Source organism: Arachis ipaensis, chromosome B02, assembly GCF_000816755.2.
Source record: "Arachis ipaensis cultivar K30076 chromosome B02, Araip1.1, whole genome shotgun sequence".
In the NCBI taxonomy this organism is placed as follows: domain Eukaryota; kingdom Viridiplantae; phylum Streptophyta; class Magnoliopsida; order Fabales; family Fabaceae; genus Arachis; species Arachis ipaensis.
The window spans coordinates 99,421,351-99,442,176 of NC_029786.2; the positions used below are offsets into that span (position 1 = coordinate 99,421,351).

At 34.3% G+C, this 20,826-nt stretch overlaps 3 protein-coding genes, 1 long non-coding RNA gene and 1 pseudogene across 5 annotated transcripts; 4 read left to right on the forward strand and 1 right to left on the reverse strand.

The window, feature by feature from the left end:
- On the forward strand, positions 1,117–3,952 carry LOC107625937 (probable leucine-rich repeat receptor-like protein kinase At1g35710). The gene is made up of 2 exons (XM_016328682.2): positions 1,117–3,379; positions 3,486–3,952. The coding sequence occupies exons 1-2, from the start codon at positions 1,132–1,134 to the stop codon at positions 3,836–3,838; spliced, it is 2,601 nt and encodes an 866-aa protein (XP_016184168.1). The 5' UTR covers positions 1,117–1,131; the 3' UTR covers positions 3,839–3,952.
- LOC110269040 lies at positions 3,945–5,130 on the reverse strand. Its single transcript, XR_002357986.1, has 2 exons — positions 5,009–5,130; positions 3,945–4,865 (listed from the first exon to the last, which is right to left on the reverse strand). It is a non-coding gene; the product is annotated as an uncharacterized LOC110269040 (long non-coding RNA).
- LOC107627804 lies at positions 4,863–6,923 on the forward strand (annotated as a pseudogene).
- LOC107625938 (MDIS1-interacting receptor like kinase 2-like) lies at positions 8,220–11,128 on the forward strand. Its single transcript, XM_021116307.1, has 2 exons — positions 8,220–10,461; positions 10,594–11,128. Exons 1-2 carry the CDS (start codon positions 8,352–8,354, stop codon positions 10,944–10,946), a joined length of 2,463 nt encoding a protein of 820 aa, XP_020971966.1. The 5' UTR covers positions 8,220–8,351; the 3' UTR covers positions 10,947–11,128.
- Positions 11,368–18,702, forward strand: LOC107625939 (pentatricopeptide repeat-containing protein At2g03880, mitochondrial). Of its 2 annotated transcripts, none has more exons than XM_016328684.2 (3): positions 11,368–11,638; positions 14,145–17,406; positions 17,959–18,702. In XM_016328684.2, the coding sequence occupies exon 2, from the start codon at positions 14,481–14,483 to the stop codon at positions 16,911–16,913; it is 2,433 nt and encodes an 810-aa protein (XP_016184170.1). In that variant the 5' UTR covers positions 11,368–11,638; positions 14,145–14,480; the 3' UTR covers positions 16,914–17,406; positions 17,959–18,702. The 2 variants fall into 2 exon arrangements, with proteins under 2 accessions (XP_016184170.1, XP_016184172.1); XM_016328686.2 differs by having other exon boundaries at positions 14,175–17,406.

Below are 20,826 nucleotides of genomic sequence, written 5' to 3' on the forward strand. Positions count from 1 at the left end.
AATAAGAGTCAGAGCTTGTAGGAAACGGCATTAAGAGTTTAAGATAGTCAAAATAAGTTATTCCTCTTTGGCAAATGACAACCTATTTTTTATTTTTTTCTTTTTGGTTTTTTGAAGTATCTCCAAGCACAAACACCAAGAATCAATTCCACATGTATTTGAGTTTCAATTAAGAATTTGTTTTTAAATTATTGTATATATAAAGTGAAATTGAAATTTTTGATACTTATTTAACTAGACGAGTGAGGATTAAGTAGTTTTTCAATTAATTAATGGCATTACTTTATAATCAAAGAGCTTCAATTCTAACGGGCCCACTTTACATGTTCATTGAATCATTTCTTTCTATCTTTAATTTCCACAAACATGCTACATCATGGAAAATAACCTCTCCATTATTTATGCATATGTGGTCATATCATGTTGATAAATGCAACCAAGTAATTGTTACGGTCAAGTTGTCCGAAGACTTGCAAAATGAGTATAGAAGACTTTGCAAGACACGGGATAGGACCCTATTATTATTATTCAATGATTATTCATATGAAAACATTTTTATATAAAGATAATAATTAAGAATTATTAGATAATTTGATATAATTGACTAAACTTTTTAATATAATATGTGTCAATATTTTTATTATTTTCATATGTTGATGTCTTCATGTGAGTAACTATTTTATTTTTTAAGTTTTAAACCATACTTAAAAAGTATAAAGCATAAGCTTCATAGCTCAACAAATTAGTTAACACTTTAGATTTTCAACTTGAGAGCTAAACTAATGCATGGTAAGGAGTTTGAGGTGGCAGATGATAGTCGAAGAATATTAGAATTAACTTGAGTCATGTAACTAATTAATTAATTAACAACTCCTGATCTCAATTTTGATACAAAATCCCAATCAATGTATTTATTTTGAATTGTTGAGTGGACCCTATTTTTACACAAGTATAGCTATTTAGTGACCATTTGACACGTTCATTATGATTCCACAAGAACAGTGCAATCTCTTTGGACCGGAAGCTTCCAAAGTTGAAAGTTGAAAGTGAGTGAAGGCATAATTTTCCACAATGAAGCCGTGTTTGTGCGTGCATGGTAATGGTATATAAACATTCACACTAACGCATTGTATGTACAAGAGCCTCTTCTTTCAATTTGAGAACAAAACAATATATAAAATGGTGGCAAAGTGTAGTAACTGTGCTTTACTTATTATAGCAGAGGTGCTTTTGTTTTCTACCACCTGCTCTTATAGGATATTTCCACCAAATGCACCCAACCTCACCACCGTGGAGCCGCCTTCGTCTTCCTTCAATAATTCGGAAAGACAGGCATTGATTCAGAGTGGTTGGTGGGGTAGTCATCACGCCAATGACCCAAACCATTGCTATTGGCCGGGCGTCAGCTGCGACGATGCTGGAAGTGTTGTAGGGATTTACGGATGGGAATTGAATTACAAATCCAAATTATTGCGGCTACAGGCCTTGAACTTCACGGCCTTCCCCAATTTGGATTCTCTGGATCTTGATGGAATGGGACTTATCGGAAGCATCCCCAAAGAAATTGGTACTCTCACAAAACTTTCTAATCTTGTTTTGTCGAATAATAGTCTTTATGGTAAGCTGCCTCCAACACTTTCAAATCTCACTCAACTTTTGTCCCTTTATGTTTCTTTCAATTCTCTTAGTGGCAGCATTCCTTCTACTTTTGGTCTATTGGAGAATTTGATATTTCTCAAATTAGATTCAAATCAAATTGAAGGTCCTATACCACTACAAATAGGGAATTTGAGTAATCTTATATGGTTGAATCTTTCACACAATTTACTCAATGGTTCAATTCCTTTTACCTTGGGACAATCAAAGAATTTGAGATCTCTCTACTTAGATTCAAATCAAATTGAAGGACATATACCAATAGAAATAGGAAATTTGAAACAATTACAAATATTAAATCTTTCAAGTAACTATCTCTCTGGTCAAATACCTCTTCAAATAGAAGCATTGGTGTCTTTACAGGAGTTATACATAGAATTCAATCAAATAAATGGTTCCATTCCTTCAGAGTTTCAAAATTTGATCAATTTACACACTTTATATCTTTCTCATAATATGATATCTGGTGTTATACCACCTAAGCTGTTTCAGCTCACGAATTTGGTCTCTCTTCATCTTTCTAACAATCAATTAAGCGGAAACATACCATCAGAGATAAGAAATCTTGATTCTCTTTGCGATGTAAACCTATCTAATAACAAGTTAGAAGGATTGATCCCATCTCCAATACTAAACTGTTTCATGAGTTTTGGGAAAGTAGACTTGAGTAATAATTTGTTAAGTGGAAATATTCCTTCAAAAATCGGTTATGTTGATAAACTTGACATGAGCCACAATCTTCTTAGTGGTAGCATACCTTTTTTGTCTATTAGTGATAATCCTTATATTCCTTGGAGAGAATATTCTTTATCAAGTTTGGATCTTAGCTACAATAATTTCACAGGTACCTTACCTATAGAACTTACAACTATACCTTATATAAATTTGTCATTTAACTTTTTTGAGTGTCCACAAGGCTGCAAAGGTTTTCATGCAAAATCATTAATTGGTAATACTCCAAGGTCTGTCAATTCTTCCATTTATGTTCAAAAAACCAAAAAATCAAGGAACCTAATTGTAATTGCTCTTCCCATCACTTGTTGCTTCCTCTTTATCATTTCTGTGAGTATATTATGTTATATTCGATGCACCAACAAAGTTAAATTTGAACAAAGTTCAAAAAAGGATGGAGACTTGTTTTCCATATGGAACTATGATGGGAAAATTGCATTTGAAGACATCATCGAAGCAACACAGGATTTTGATATCAGATACTGCATAGGAACTGGCGCTTATGGCAGTGTGTACAAAGCCCAACTTCCAAGTGGCAAAATTGTTGCATTGAAGAAACTTCACCAAAGAGAGTCACAAAATCCATCTTTTGACAAGAGCTTCCGCAACGAGATTAAGATGTTATCACAAATTCGTCATAGAAACATTGTCAAGCTTCATGGATTTTGTCTCCACAATCGGTGCATGTTTTTGGTATACGAATACATGGAACGAGGAAGCTTATTTTATGCCTTAAGCATGGATGATGATGAGGCTAAGGAGCTAAGTTGGAGCAAAAGGGTGAATATCATTAGTGGAACAGCTAATGCTTTGGCTTACATGCATCATGACTGTTTCCCACCGATAGTTCATAGAGATGTAACAAGCAACAACATTTTGTTGAACTCAGAGTTGCATGCTGTTGTCTCGGACTTCGGAACCGCTAGACTTCTTGATCCTGATTCTTCAAATCAAACATTACAAGTTGGAACATATGGATACCTTGTACCAGGTGATGTTTTCTTGTAAAATGTATTGATATTTTATTAAGTAGATTTAGTTCTTGAATATGAGATAGAAATTGGGTTCATTGACACCATTCTTGGTCCGTGCTGCAGAATTGGCCTATACAATGACTGTGACAGAAAAGTGTGATGTTTACAGCTTTGGAGTGGTGGCATTGGAAACATTAATGGGAAGACATCCAGGAGTTCTAATATTGTCATTGTTCAACTCGTCTAACAAAAACATAATGATAAAAGATCTCTTGGATTCACGAATCCGTTTACCATTATGTCAAAGAGACACTCAAGCTATAGTTCAAGTGCTAACATTGGCATTGGCATGCTTGCGTTCTGATCCAAAGTCAAGACCATCAATGCAGCAAGTGGCATATGAACTTTCTAATTTTGAACAATCATCATTGTCTTTGTCCTTTTCTGAAATCTCAGTTTATCATTTGATAGCTTAAGAGATATATTTTATTTCAATTGTGCATGAGTTGCTTGAGTTAAGGTTAATAATAATGTAAATCTTGTTCCTCCTTTTATTATGTTTGTTTTAAGAATAAATGTAGGTTTTTTTATATTGAATTTAATCTTTGCATGCAGCCAAATCAAGTGCTATTAGTCTCTTATAATAGTACTTAGTTGGATTCTCGTCTAACCCATTTTTTATCTTTTCTCTTGGTGCCGAATTTTTTTACTTCCATCTTTCCAGTTTTACATCTCAATATGACTTTCGTGTATAGTAAATATTGTTTTTTTTTTTTATCACATTGTTCATTTTTGTGAAAAGCTGTTTAATTATAATGCTTGAATAGACAAATATAATAACTTGCACAAATTCCTCTGTTTCCACTCTAATCTCCCGGGAGATAGCATAGCAATAGTGAAAGCAACTGCTGATTACACGATGAATAAGGTAACAAATTGTTATTATTTAAGCAATTAATTTTTTTTACGAGTAATTACCCAAACCAGTCAAGTATTTATTAGAAAAAGAATATTAGTATTTTGGTCTCTTGGAATCTTTATAGCACGGGGCTTACCGGAAGCATCCCAAAAAAATTGGTACTCTCACTAAGCTTTTTTATCTTGATCTGTCCCATAATAATCTTCATGGTAAGCATCTTCCAACACTTTCAAATCTCACTCAACTTAAAGCACATTGATATTTCTTTCAATTTACTTAATGACACCATTCCTTCTTCTTTTGGTCAATCACAGAATGAACTCTGTCTTCCTTTAACTCAGTTGCAATTGCTGTACATAGAACTCAATCAAATTAATGGTTCTATTCCTTCACATTTTATAAATTTGCATAATCTAATGGTTTTAGATCTTTCTCATAATAAATTGTCCGGTGTTATTCCTGCACAACTTTTTCTACTTGCCAACTTGCATTCTTTACTTCTCTCATCAAATCAATTGTTTGGTACAATACCATAAACACAAGTATTTTATATTTGGATCTCTCTCACAACAAGCTAATAGGATCTCCTCCATCGGAAATGTTTGGTAGCCAAAGAAAATCAGCCAAAAACAGCCATAACTTACCTTATTTAGCATTCATTAATTGTGGCGACAATTAATGAATGCTAAATAAGGCAAGTTCTGGCTGTTTTTTTTGTCTCCCTAACATTACCCCTCTTCCATTTCCTATTGATTTTTGTTCCTCAGCATTAGTAATACTAGACTTAAAAGCTACAACTTGTTGAATGGAAGCATTACTTCCCAAGCTGGTTGTGTTGTTAACCTCAACCTTAGTCATAATTTGCTTCACCGTGAGGTCCCAGTTATGGTTGGAGAGAATTCTATATTAGATACGTTGGATCTTAGTTATAACAACTTCACAGGTGTATTGCACAAGGTACTTGCTGCAATATGGCATATAAACCTTTGATACAATTCCTTTAACTTTTCTCAAGAAGTTGGCATGAAGTCAGAGTTACCTGACTATTGTTCTTTTAAAGAAGATTCCTTAATTGGTTGCAATACACCAGACTTCAGATCTTGCCATTCTGTCTCACAAACTAGTAAAATTAAGCACCTCATCATAATTGCTGTCCCGGTCACCTGCAACATTCTTATATTCACAATTCTAGCAATATTGCTTTTCGCAAGACGCACCAAAAGTAAGAAACTCGAGAAAAGAACGGCAAAAAACGGAGACTTGTTTTTTATATGGAACTATGATGGGAAAATTGCTTTTGAAGATATCATTGAAGCAACACAGGACTTTGATATCAGATACTGCATAGGAACTGGTGGATATGGCAGTGTGTATAGAGCACAACTTCCAAGTGGCAAAGTTGTTGCATTGAAGAAACTTCATCAATTGGAGTCTCAAAATCCTTCTTTTGAAAAGAGTTTCCGCAATGAGGTCAAGATGTTAACACAAATCATCCATAGAAACATTGTCAAGCTTCAGGGATTTTGTCTTCATAATCGTGTATGTTCCTAATTTATGAATACACGGAAAGAGGAAGCTTACTTTATGCCTTGAGAATGGATGATGAAGCTGAGGAGCTAAGTTGGAGCCAAAAAGTGAATATCGTTAGTGGAACAGCTAATAATTTAGAGATGTAACAAGCAACAACATTTTGTTGAACTCAGAGTTGCATGCTGTTGTCTCAGACTTTGGCGCAGCTAGACTTCTTGATCCTGATTCTTCAAACCAAACCTTGCAAGTTGGAACATATGGATATCTTGCACCAGGTGAAGTTATTGCTTTACAGAAAAAAAATTGTAAAATGTTTTGATACTTTAATTAATGCATAATTAAATTTGAGAAATTAGATTTGTTGACAATTTTCAAGGTCTATTGCACAGAATTGGCCTACACGTTGACTTGACAGAAAAATGTGATGTACACAGTTTTGGAGTGGTGGCATTGGAAACATTAATGGGAAGACACCCAGGAGATCTAATCTTGTCTTTGTTCGAATCTTCTAGCAAAAACATAATAGTAAAAGATCTCTTGGACTCACGCATCTGTTTACAATTATGTCAAAAAGACATTCAAGCTATAGTTCAGGTGGTAACGTTGGCATTGGCATGCTCGCGCTCTAATCCAAAGTCAAGACCAACAATGCAGCAAGTGGCTCATCAACTTTCTAATTTCAAACAATCATCACTGATTTTGCTTTTGTCTGAAATCACAGTCCAACTGTTGATAGCTTAGAAATGTACACTATTATTTTCAGTTCAGTATGGGCTATTGCTTGAGCTATGCTCAATCAGGAAAAAGTTTGTTCCTCGCATTGCTGCAACTGGTGTTCATTTGGATAACTGCCTTAGTTATTTTGGCTCTTCTTAATTTGCTTGAGTCATGTTATCCTGATTCCAACAAAGTACCTGTTAATTGTTTTTGAGTTTTTATATTTCATGTCATGTTTCCATTTTCTCTGTTTCTTTTTCAACTCTTCTAGTTTTAGATCTTCTTGTTTAATTCTTTAATAGTTGTGAACAATATATTTTGATTGTTTAGGAGTGGTGTTTGGTTTTTTAGTGTTGAAAATGGTAATAATAGAGGTAGGAAGGGCAAGCATTTTATTCCCAAATCACTCTCTCTTGTCTCTTCATCTGAAATTCTAATTGATGTCTCAAAAAGGAATGGAAAGAGAGTTGCATTCTTATATTTCAGGCCATATATAGCAGTTATAAATGGACTTAAACTAAGCTCAGTTACTAAAATGGAGTTAGTTACAAGCAGGGAATAGTATAAATATGACTGAGTAGGAAAATTGATTGTCTCCCTTTTCTACTTCTAATTTGATTAAATATTTTTCATTCATCCTTCATCACACTCATGTTTCCATACTCAACCATAAACACAGTTTCCACACTCAATTTCCATTATACTACATCATAAAGACACAGATGTACATATTCAAACAGATTCCATGATATTTCATTCTAGATTCTTGTGCTTCATTCCTTACCTATATTACAACACTATATAAATTGTATATACATCATTCTGTTATTGGTTTTCGTGCAATACCAGTCCAATGTAGCATGAAAATGCAGGGATCTTTGGTTAGGCTCTACATTTATTTTGAGTGAGGTGAGAGAGTTTGAGTAAGAGAAGGTGAGAGAGAAGAGAAGATATTTTGACGAGGGAAGAGAATGAATTGGCCAATCAACACTGCCACATTAAATGAGTGTATATACATATAGTTGGTAAGGCTTTAACAGAATAACTAACTTTATATTCCCTGCGTAACAGCCTAACTAACTCCACAACTAACTATACTTACCTATATCCCTTACACCACGAACTCGGTCAAAGACCAAATTTTAAGTGAAAGCATTTGAAGTGTGTTTGTAACGCAAAAGTTCTTTACGTATGTTGAAATTAAACTCTTATATTATACTTATAAAAAGTATAAAACAATGGAGTTCGTCTGATTAATTATAATTTCAGACATTCAACTTGAGAGATAAACTGGAGAGTGAGAGTTTGAGGTGGTAGATGATAGTTGAAGAATGTTGTTAATTAATTAATTATTTAGCAATTCTGCAGAAAAGCTTATCTCAACTTTGATGCTAAATCACAATCAATCTATCTATTTTGTATTTATGAGTGGACCCTATTTTTTTAATTACACTTTGTTATTTACGGATAATGCATTGAAATGAATAATGAAGAGGATCCTGCACCATATATATATATGGGCATAGTGCACAAACCACAAAGTCAAGTAGCTAACTAGTGCCCGTTTGACGCGTTCATTATGATTCCACAAGAACCAATACTGTCACTAGCTTGTTTATGGAATATAGTGTAATCTCTTTGGATCTGATCAAAGCTTCCAAAGTTGAAAGTGAAAGTGAATGCATAATTTTCCACATTGAAGCCTTGTTTGTGCATGCTTGGCAAATTGGCAATGACATATAAACATACACACTCTCACTTAATTTTTCCACATTGAAGCCTTGTTTGATTTCTTCTAATTTGAAAACAAAAGAATACATATAATGCTGAGAAAGTGTAGTAGTAACTTTGCTTTGCTTATTATAGCAGTGATGCTTCTGTTTTCCACCACAACCTCTTATGTAATACTCCCTCCCAACAAAACCGCTATGGCACCGGCTTTGTCTTCCTTCAATAATTCAGAGAGACAGGCTTTAATACAGAGTGGTTGGTGGAGTTATTACCACAATCTCTCAAACTCAAATCATTGCTATTGGATTGGCATCTACTGTAAAACAGCAGGAAGTGTTTCAGAGATTGATGGATGGGAATTGGATATTAATTCCAAATTTTTGCTTCTACAGAACTTGAATCTCACCGCCTTTTCGAATTTGGTCTCTTTGAATCTTCATGGAATGGGACTTTCTGGAAGCATCCCAAAAGAAATTGGTACCCTTACAAAGCTTGCTGGTCTTGATCTATCCAATAATAATCTTCATAGTGAGTTACCTTCAACACTTTCAAACCTCACTCAACTTGTGGAATTAAATGTTTCTTTCAATTCTCTTAGTGGCATCATTCCTTCTACTTTGGGTCTATTGGATGAATTGGAATACCTCACTCTCACTTCAAACCAAATTGAAGGTTCCATACCACTAGAACTTGGGAAGGTGAATTTGAAATATCTCAACCTTGAATCAAATCAAATTGGAGGTTCTATACCAGCACAAATAGGGAATTTAACAAGCTTATTCGCACTATATCTTTCCAATAACTCCTTTTCTGGTTCAATCCCCTTTCAAATAGGAGCTTTAACTCAGTTGCAAGAGTTGTACATAGGGTTCAATCAGATTAATGGTTCTATTCCCTCACAATTTAAAAACTTGTCTAATCTACAAGTTTTAGATCTTTCTTATAACAAGTTGTCTGGTGTTATTCCTCCACAACTTTTTCTACTTGCCAGCTTGAATTCTTTACTTCTCTCATCAAATCAATTGTTTGGTTCAATTCCATCAAATATTGCTAACACAAATATTTCATATCTTAATCTCTCTCACAACAAGCTAACAGGGCCTATTCCATTTCCTATCCATACTTGTTCTTCCCATTTGACACTAGATTTAAGTTACAACTTGTTGAATGGAAACATAGTTTCTCAAACTGGTTGTGTTGTTAATCTGAACCTTAGTCATAATTCTCTCAGTGGTGACATCCCATCTACCTTTAGTGTGAATTCAATGATGGAGAGTTTGGATCTCAGTTATAATAATTTCACAGGTAAACTGCACAAGGAACTTGCTAATCTCGAATACATAAACCTTTCATACAATTCTCTTGACTTTTCTCAAGACACTGATTATTGTTACTTTCAACAAGAGTCATTAATCGGTTGCAACACACCAAACTTCGCATCCTGCCATTTTACCCCAAAAACCATGCTTCCACATACCAGTAAAACTAAGCACCTCCTTGTAATAGCTCTTCCTGTCACATTCATCATTCTTTTCACAATTCTGGCATCACTGTTGTGGGCAAGACGTACGAAAAGTAGAAAAATTGAGGTGGAAAGAACATCAAAGAATGGAGACTTGTTTTCTATATGGAACTATGATGGGAAAATTGCATTTGAAGATATCATTGAAGCAACACAGGACTTTGATATCAGATATTGCATAGGAACTGGTGCATATGGTAGTGTATATAGAGCACAACTTCCAAGTGGCAAAGTTGTTGCAGTGAAGAAACTTCACCAAAGGGAGTCACAGAATCCTTCTTTTGACAAGAGCTTTCGCAACGAGGTAAAGATGTTAACAGAAATCCGCCATAGAAACATTGTCAAGCTCCACGGATTTTGTCTTCATAGTCAGTGTATGTTTCTAATTTATGAATACATGGAAAGGGGAAGCTTATTTTATGCCTTGAGAATTAATGATGAAGCTGAGGAGCTAACTTGGAGCCATAGGGTGAATATACTTAGTGGAGCTGCTAATGCTTTGTCTTACATGCATCATGATTGTTCCCCACCAATAGTTCACAGAGATGTAACAAGCAACAACATTTTGTTGAACTCAGAGTTGCATGCTGTTGTCTCTGACTTTGGCACCGCTAGAGTTCTTGATCCAGATTCTTCAAACCAAACCTTGAAAGTTGGAACATATGGATATCTTGCTCCAGGTGAAGTTATTTCTTAAAAAAAAAAAAAAGAATTGTAAAATGTTTTGATCTTTACTTAATGATTCTTTAATTAATGCGTAATTACATATGAGAAATCAGATCTGTTGACAATTTCCATGGTTTATTGCACAGAATTGGCATATACATTGAGTGTAACAGAAAAATGTGATGTATATAGTTTTGGAGTGGTGGCATTGGAAACAATAATGGGAAGACATCCAGGAGATCTTATCTTGTCTTTGTTCAACTCTTCTAACAAAAACATAATGGTAAAAGATCTCTTGGATTCACGCATCAGTTTACCATTATGTCAAAAGGATGCTCAAGCTATAGTTCAAGTGGTAACATTGGCATTGACATGCTTGCGCTCTAATCCAAAATCAAGACCATCAATGCAGCAAGTGGCTCATGAACTTTCTAATTTCAAACAATCATCACTGTCTTTGCCTTTGTCTGAAATCACAGTCCATCAACTGATAGCTTAGAGATGTATTTTGTTTCAGTTCAGTATGGACTACTCTGCTCAATCAGGAAAAGCTTGATCCTCACATTGCTGCATCTAGTGTTCATCTGGATAGCATCCTTAGTTATTTTGGCTTATTTTAATCAGCTTGGGTCTTGTAATGTTGAATTTCAACTAAATACATGTTAACTGTTTGAGTTTTTATATATCATCTGATATTTCCATTTGCTATGTTTCTTCTTCATCTCTTCAAGTTTTAGATCTCCTTAACTCTTTACTAGTTCTGAACTATATATTTTAATTGTAGCCTCAAAAAATTATAACCACATTTTAATTAATTAATATAATAAAATAATTTTAAAAATTATATTTATATTATTTAAAATTAATTAATTAAAACTAAATTTAAAAAATCAATTTGTAACCTATTAACTAAAATCAAAACCAAATTTAGAAAAACCCTCATTTCAAAAGCCACACTTCAAGTCTTCACTCTTCAACGGCTCTTCCGGTCTTCCCCTCTTCGAGTCTTCGCCTCTTCTCCTCTGTACGCCGCCGTCAACAGCTCTTCTCCTCTGCCTCTCGCCGGATCTCGTCGGTGGTTCGTCGGACCCCTCCCTCTTCGAGTCTTCACTCTGATTCGCGCCTCTATCTCTCTGCCTCCATTCCTCGACCTCCCATTCTTGCCGCCGGAGTATCTCTTCTTCAATTGAGGTAAGCCTCCTCCTTGCCCTTGGTTCTGCCATTAGCGTCTTCTGAATTCTGAGTTTTCTCCTGAGTTTTTTCTGCCGTGGCATCTGGGTTTCTTCTATTTTGTTCTGTCAAAGAACAAGTTTTCTTCTGTTTTCTTCAAACAAAACCCTTAGTTTTGGATGTGCTCTGATTTTGAACCATTGCATAACCCAGTTTCAGGAAAGATAAAAAGGTGCAGATTTTAAAATCTCTCGGTGTTGAACTCTTCATTTCAATGTTTCTTCTTCACTGTGGTTCACTTTTTGATTGGTTAGGACTTAATTAATTTGCATGAATTAATTTGATAGGATCACAGCTTTTCCCTTTGCTGTGTAACTAGATTGTGTTTGTTGTTTGTATGTTGAATTAGTAGATTGCTGCTAGATTAGGAAGGGATTGAGAAAGCAGGATTGGTGATTTTTGGTAAAATAATCCCAATAAAGTTCATCAGTGACTATAAGAATCGAATCAGAGTAGTACTTATCTTATTTTGTTTGTTGTTTTCGATTATTCTTGTTTGTTCATATAGAAATTTTGGTGATTATGTTTCCCATTTTTATGATCCTAATACAAAATTTGTTGGGAAAATAAACTGTGATTGGTGATTATTCCTGTTTGTTCATATAGATAATGTGTGTGGGACCGAGGGTTATTTTGGGTGCATATGATAACAAATAAACTGTGATTGTTTCAACTCCTCCGTTTGTTTTATTCCACAATTTGTGAAATGATTGGATCGTATGCTTGTGTATGCATTGAGGCGCTTCCTTTGTACTTTGCTGTTTTTTGTTGTTTGATGGAAGAACAATATATTACAAACAACACATGAATTATAATTGATTAATTGATGAAGAAAGGAGATAAAGTGAAAAATGGGGCATTGAGTGGGTTGAGTAATGTCAAGCTAGAGACGAAGAAATGCGGGTTAGTTCAGTGGGATGGAGCAGATATGGCAAAGAAAGTAAAGCATTAGAGAAGTAAGATGGGTGCATTAGATATTTTTTTATGCTCAAGAGGATTTTGCTGGAATTCACTGATTCTCTTTTATTTTTCAGATAGGAAGAATTCACTGCTTGATTAACTCCTATTTTCTATCGTCTACAATTTTGCTTGTTGAGTTATCTAGCAGATTTTGTTATGAGCATTCTATAATTGTGTTCTCTTCTGTTGGTCATTTTATCACTTGCTAATCCAAATATCCTATACTTGAGCTTAAACAAGTGTCTTCACTCTTCAGTCCAAATATCCTTTTAACTTAAATGCTTATGAATGAAATGATAGTAGAGTCCCAATAACACACTTGATTATGCTGATTTCACTTCGACCATTCCAGATATTTTGCTCTTCGGCCCAGCATTGCTCCTTCTTTGTATGCTTCTTCCATGAAAGATCTTGTTACTGTATTTGTAGACTAGGAAGGTTCTGTTTTTTGTACTTTGCTGTTTTTTGTCTCACTAGTGGGCACTCCATTTTTGAGAGTTGATTAATTGATTACAATTAATTAATTTATAGGTGAATTTCATGTCATTAATTAATTTGCTTTGGTGTTAGCGTTTTGCAAGCATGGTATTGGTTATTATAATTTCTGGTTCAAATTGTTTTACATTTTGTATTTGAAAATTTAGATGTATTTTCTTGTCTATGCATGCGAATTTCTGCCATGAATTCCATTGCATTGTTTGAAACTCTGATTTTTCTATTAATCAAATTATTCTCTATGTTAGTAAATTAAGCACTGATTGAGTTGCCAGCATACAATTTAGGAAATGTTTTGACCTACGAGAAGACAATGTGAGGGACTACCTTAACTATTCTTTTTGAAAGAAGAATATAATAACTAAAATGAGATATCTGGTACTAAAATGATACTAATACCAATTTATAAGTGTCAGTGACAATTTTGATTGATTTATCTTGAATTTCATGGTTCAACGTAAGCGAACATTCCATTCTGCATTAGGAGTTGTAGTTGTATGTAGCATATCTGCATATGAAAGTAACATCAGCAGCTTAGGGATATCTGAATCTGGAGATGATTATGTATCATTTCTGGTTAATAATTGATATGATAACAAACACACCTAACCTAGGATTTGTGGGATTTGGTTATAAGATGGCCTGGATAAATAGTAATAGTAGGTATTCATCTCAAACCATAGGACCCCACTTTCCAATATATTTTTTTTTTTTTGTTTTTTTGTTTAAAAAAAAAAAAAAAAAAAAAAAACTAACCTAGTCTATCATGTACTCCCTAATGCCTATTCCGTTTTTTCCTCTTTTTTTCCTTCTCTTTTCTTTTCTTTTTTTTTTAAAATGAAAATATCGATCTCAACTTTCTTATGTGATGGTGTGTGAATATGTAACTTTGTTATGTTCTGATGTGTAACTCCATAAGATATAAGCATAACTTATTTTTCTATGAAATGTGTGTGCTTAAAGCTTGTTATATAGAAAAGAATAAGCTTCCACGCTAATTAATCAGATACAGTTTCTCATTTTGCATATTTACCGGGAAAAGGTGTTTTGCTACCAAGTCACCAGACACTAACCTTTGCATCATGAAGAAAGATCTCCTGACTTTGAATCTCACTTTCATTTCCCTTGATTGGATCTGCTCTTAGCCACAGCCTCAGCCTCAGCTTGCCCACAGATCTGTTTATCAAAAGCATCTAATGGTAAAGACATCCAAGAGTTTTGTTGAAGCACTACAATACATTCTCTCTTGTTGGAAAACGTGCAAACATTGTGAAGCTTGTTTCCCTGTCTGGTATTGTGAAGTAATGCGAACCCGGATAAAACAAGGGTGCAAGAGAAAGAAGTGGCTATGCACAAGTTCAACTCAAAAGTTATGCAGATTTCATATAATCCATGTCACCCCTTCAGGCTTATACCATTTCTTCATTGTATCTACACCAGCACAACATCTCATCAATCCATTTACCATTCGAATCAGCTTCTTAATGGGTTGTCAAAATCTGGTCGAGTGGATGATGCCCGGAAATTGTTCGACAAAATGCTCCAGAGGGATGAGTATACTTGGAACACCATGATTTCCATTTATGTTAATGTGGGAAGATTGGCTGAGGCAAGAGATATTTTTTACCGGTTTTCAGGAAGAAGTTCCATCGCATGGTCCTCCCTCATATCTGGGTATTGCAGATTTGGGTATGAAAGTGAAGCTTTTGATTTGTTTAGGTGTATGAGGTTGGAGGGTCAGAATCCAAGCCAATACACTCTGGGAAGTCTTCTGAGGGCGTGTTCAGCATTGGGTTGGATCAAAAGTGGAACATTGATTCATGGGTATGTGATAAAGAACGGATTTAAATCCAATGTGTATGTTGTTACTGGACTTGTTGACATGTACGCCAAGTGCAAATACATTTCAGAAGCTGAGTTTCTCTTCAAGGGGTTGTCCTTTGACAAGGGAAATCATGTACTGTGGACTACCATGGTCACTGGTTATGCTCAAAATGGTGATGGCTTTAAGGCAATTGAGTTTTTTCGGTACATGCGTAGGGAAGGGGTTGACTCCAATCAGTTCACTTTTCCTAGCATAGTGACAGCATGTTCAGCAGTTTCAGCTCATTGTTTTGGGGAACAAGTGCATGGTTGCATTATACGGAGTGGTTTTGGATGCAATGTATACGTTCAAAGTGCATTGGTTGATATGTATGCAAAATGCGGAGAATTTAATAGTGCAAAAAGAGTGTTGGAAACTATGGAGGAGGATGATGTTGTTTCATGGAACTCTATGATAGTTGGCTGTGCAAGACACGGGTTTGAAGACGAAGTTCTAGTCTTGTTTCAAAAGATGCATGCAAGGAACATGAAAATTGATGAATATACATTCCCATCTGTCCTGAACTGTTGCGTAATAGGACTTATAGATTCGAAATCTGTTCATTGCTTAATAATCAAGACAGGGTTTGAGAATTATAAACCTGTTAGCAATGCTCTTGTTGACATGTACGCCAAAACTGGGAAGCTAAGTTGTGCATTTTCAGTATTTGGAAGGATGCTTGAGAAGGATGTTATCTCATGGACCTCTCTTGTCACAGGCTATGCACAAAATGGCTTGCATGAAGAATCCCTTAAAACTTTTTGTGACATGAGAATTGCCGGAGTCGGTCCAGACCAATTTATTTTTGCGAGTATTCTGAGTGTCTGTGCAGAACTGACTGTTCTAGAATTTGGTAAACAAGTGCATGCAGACTTTATTAAATCAGGTCTTAAGTCATCATTATCAGTAGATAACTCTCTTGTGACAATGTATGCAAAATGTGGATGCTTGGATCATGCTGATACTATTTTTATTTCAATGCAAGTCCAGGATGTAATTACTTGGACAGCTCTTATTGTTGGTTATGCACAGAATGGGAAAGGAAGAGAATCCTTAAGAATTTATGATGCTATGGTTTCATGTGGTACAAAACCAGACTATATCACATTTATAGGATTATTATTTGCTTGTAGCCATGCCGGTCTTATGGAAGACGGTCATATATATTTTCAGCAAATGAATAAGGTTTATGGTATAAAACCTGGCCCTGAACACTATGCCTGTATGATTGATCTTTTTGGACGCTCAGGAAAGCTTGATAAGGCAAGAGACTTACTAGATAAAATGGATGTGGAGCCAGATGCAACTGTATGGAAGGCACTCCTTGCTGCATGTAGAGTGCATGGGAACTTGGAATTAGGTGAAAGAGCAGCCACGAATCTTTTTCATTTGGAACCAAAGAATGCAATGCCTTATGTTATGTTGTCTAACATGTATTCCGCAGCTCATAAATGGGATGAAGTTGCAAAAGTTCGAAAGTTGATGAAATCAAAAGGAATAGTTAAGGAGCCTGGATGTAGTTGGATTGAGATCAACGGCACGGTACATACCTTCATTTCTGAAGATAGGGGACATCCAAGGGTGGCTGAGATTTATTCCAAGCTTGATGGAGTTATAACACGAATTAAGGAGGCTGGCTATGTTCCTGATATGACTTTCTCTTTGCATGACATGGATAGAGAGGGAAAGGAGGCCAGTCTTGCTTATCATAGCGAGAAACTGGCTGTTGCTTTTGGAATTCTTGCTTCTTCACCAGGTGTCCCAATTCGGATTTTCAAGAATCTCCGAGTATGTGGAGACTGCCATTCTGCTATGAAATATATATCAAAAGTTCTGAATCATCATATAATATTAAGGGATTCAAACTGCTTTCATCATTTTAAAGGAGGAGAGTGTTCTTGTGGGGATTATTGGTAGGAATAGGATTTTCTTTTGTCCTCGTACAAATCACTCATGCAGCTTCAAGGGGAACTTATACATCTAACATCTAAATCTTCTAGAGCTTGTCTATTGTGAAATTGTCATGATGACATTTTGATCATTTACCCCACAACGATCCTACTTGTACACAATATTGTTACTTCATGGATATTTGAATCACTTTGGTTGTCTCATATATCTTAAAAACAGAAGCACCACTACAGTATATTGTCCTGCAAGCGCGCGGTGGTAGATATACTGTGAAACCTGGTGAGTCTCCTGTTGGGATGGTGATTTTGTACTGCAGCAACAAGGATCGTCGTGTTAACCTAAGGGTGTGGATTTTGCTATGTTTGTTGCATGGTTACCTCATTTTTTGCATCTGGTTGTCAAGTTTTAAGGGGCTGTCTAAATGCTAGGGAACAGAGTATAATTTTTCAGACTGATGATGGAGATTGTGATGACTGATGATGTATTTCAGTTCCTGAAAGTAAGTTTATCAGGTTCTGCAACTCTTTCAATTTCATTTTCTTTTTAAATAATTTTTTGGATATCTCTTATTATCTTTTTTAAATTCTAAATATAAAGGATTTTATAGCAAATTTTTCATATCCAGTCTTACGTTTGGATAAGATGGAGCAATACATGCACTTAATAAGCAACTTTACATCGAACTATTACGACCATAATTATCAGACGTTTCTTTGTTAACCTACAATCTGATTTTGCTACATATCCTTATGCAAGGAGATCTGTGTGTTGGTGAAGTCTAAACAGAATTATTGCTAGATATGGTTGGCTGTCACAATAGATGGTTTATGCTTTATTTAATAGCACCAAGTAAATTCTCTGTCATTGAAATGATCTTCTGTAGATTTTGGTTTCTGCTTTGCTTTTATTTAGCATTTGAGGTTGAGAAATGAATTCCTTGTTTTTTATTGAGTTTGTAATTGCATTGTTCATTGTTTTGTTAGCATCATGAAACATAGTGTCAGCAAATACAATGCTTTCATTCAAATGGTGGATTGTTCACTTCTTTTAGGTACCTGCTATTTGCTTGAATTGGACGAGATGCACATTGCATTACTTGTTAATTGGAACTCGGAGCAACATCTTTTTCTCAAATGGTGATTGGTGAAGGAGGCACGGACCCGTCAGAAACCTACTTGTTAATTGGGCACTTTTTATTTACAAGTAAAATTATTTTGGGGGGTCATTTTCTCATAGCTTCTACTGGTAGTGGTCAAAGTCAAGTAGTGCCTCATTTGACACCTTTGTTCATTTTTCCACAATAACCAATAATAGAATGTTCTCTCCTTCTTAGGAAACTTCAAAGTGGAAAGTGAATGCATAATTTCCACGGTGAAACCGTGTTTGTACATGCATGACAAATGACAATAATGCTATATAAAAACACACACACTTATTTTATACACACGAGCCTTTTCTTCCACTTCGAGAACAAAAGAATATATATAATGGTGACAAAGTATAGTAATTTTGCTTTGCTTACTGTTGCGGTGACGCTTCTGTTTAGACGATGAATAAGGGAAGAAATTGTTATTATTTAAGCCATTATTTTTTTTAATTTAGAATTTGCTATGCCTATTCTATTCAAAACCATGTAATAAATACTATGAATAATCATTACTATATTCGGTGAGGTTAGTCATATGGATCATTCAAGGCCAGCGAATTAGTGAAAGCATTTAAGTTGCGTTTATATACAGGTTACAGGCACGCGTAATAGTGTAGGATGGAATTATATTTGTATTAAATTAGTATATTTTGTATTTTTTTAAACAGGATATAAAGATATTATTAAAAGACAATTTATTTTTTTGTTTTCATTAATTTTTTATAATCATTTAAGTAAAATACAAAAATAATAATTTTGTATTTTTATTTTATGTATCTTATTCTGTCTTGCTGTTTTGTTCTCATAACAAAATGTAGTCTTGAAGACAGCGTTAAGGCTTTCATGTATTTTCTTTTATCTGTTCAATTTTCTCACAAAGTTTAAGTTTTTTTTACTTCAATTTTATTTAGCTTACCTCCTGTATTAACATGTTCACCGTTCTTTTTATTTTTTTTTAATATTGTTTACATCCTTTTTAATTAGATTAATCAATAATACAAACTACTTTTAGCAGTTCATAGTACTAATAATATAGGCAAAGGATAAAATTTTGAATACTTTTATTTTTATCTGAATTTTTTATATCTTTTATTTTAGTAATGAATTTGTATTGTGACTACATTATAGTAAGAGTTGTTGAGACAAATGACTACATTATATATTTTTAATATCTTTTATTTGAATACTTTTTTATTTATTTTTGTTAATGCATAATTGGTCATGCCAGACATGTGTATTGAACAAATATGAATGTGATAAAATTGTGCGGTTTTGTATTCGTCTTGGTGGTTATGGTTGGTTATGACGAAATGGCCTGAGAGGTGGAAAGAAGATGAGAGTGGTGAAGAAGAGAGGAAGAATATTATACTTTGTATTTTTTGATTGATTGAATTGAATTGTATTATGAAAATAAAACTATATATATATATATATAGAGCATTGGTTTAAGAAAGATAAAAGTAAATAAAGATAAGATAAGAACAACTAAAGATAAAATAAGATAATAAAGACTAAAATTGTAATTGAATTTATGTATTCTGTTGGGTTGAATTTGTGGGTCACGAGACTTCTTTATTGTTGTCATGGGTTAAGGTGAAAGAGTAGTTTAATACGCCCCGCAAGCTGATGGATGGAAGATGTCAATAATCCACCGCTTGGATAAGTTCCGATGAAATTGTTGAGGAAGACGCGTCTGATGTCTAATGTGGTGACACGGAGGAAGATGCATGCGGCGGAGCTACAGCAAAAATATAAAAGGAGATGCTGTGCTTCAGCAACGATCTTCAAAAAAAAAAAAAAAAGCGCGTAGAGCGCAATAAGATTGATCTTTAGAGGGCACGTAGGGTGCGTAGAGCGCGATAAAAAAGGCGCGTGGAGCGCAATAATAGTGCAGATGTAACTGCTAAAACTGTTGAAACAGAATGTAGATAAAATTGCCGAAAGAAGGTGCAGATGGAAAGCGCAACTATTCCATGTGTCACCATGAATGATAGTTGTTTCTTATTAGAACAGAGGTGGTCAAGACTAATGTTGAATTTTTATTTGGATTGGATGGATGTAATAGAGATTGATTGGATCTTGAGTTAAATTGGAAGATTAATTATTCATTGTGGAAGGAGGTTGACAAAAAAGCATGGTGATTTCTCATCGAAAAGATGATAACTTATATATATCCTCCTCAAAGAGGATACCATTGCTCTGATACCATGATAAAATTGTGAAAGAATAAGAAAAGAATAGAGGAAGAATATTATACTTTGTATTTCTTGATTGATTGAATTGAATTGTATTATGAAGGTAAAACTAAATATGTATAGAGTATTGGTCTAAGAAAGATAAAAATAAATAAAGATAAGATAAGAACAACTAAAGATAAGATAAAGATAAAATAAGATAAGATAATAAAGACTAAAATTGTAATTGAATTTATATATTCTGTTGGGTTGAATTTGTGGGTTACGAAATTTTTTTATTGTTGTAATAGACTAAGATGGAAAAATAGTTTAATAATGTCCGTGTCTTGTGTATTTGATACATCGATAGAACTTTTCATCGAAGTCTATATAGTTCATAAAATAAAAGTGTCAAATGAATTTAAGTTTCTCTTTTTCTTTTTTAAAGTGTCCTAATTAATTATTTTTATATCTTAAAAAAATTGTATATGAGAAGAAAATAATTAATTCGTCTACTTTGATAAATAGTTATTTTACTAAAATGAAAGAAACTATTTTTTAGAATTTTTTAAGAACTAATTAATATTATATATATTTT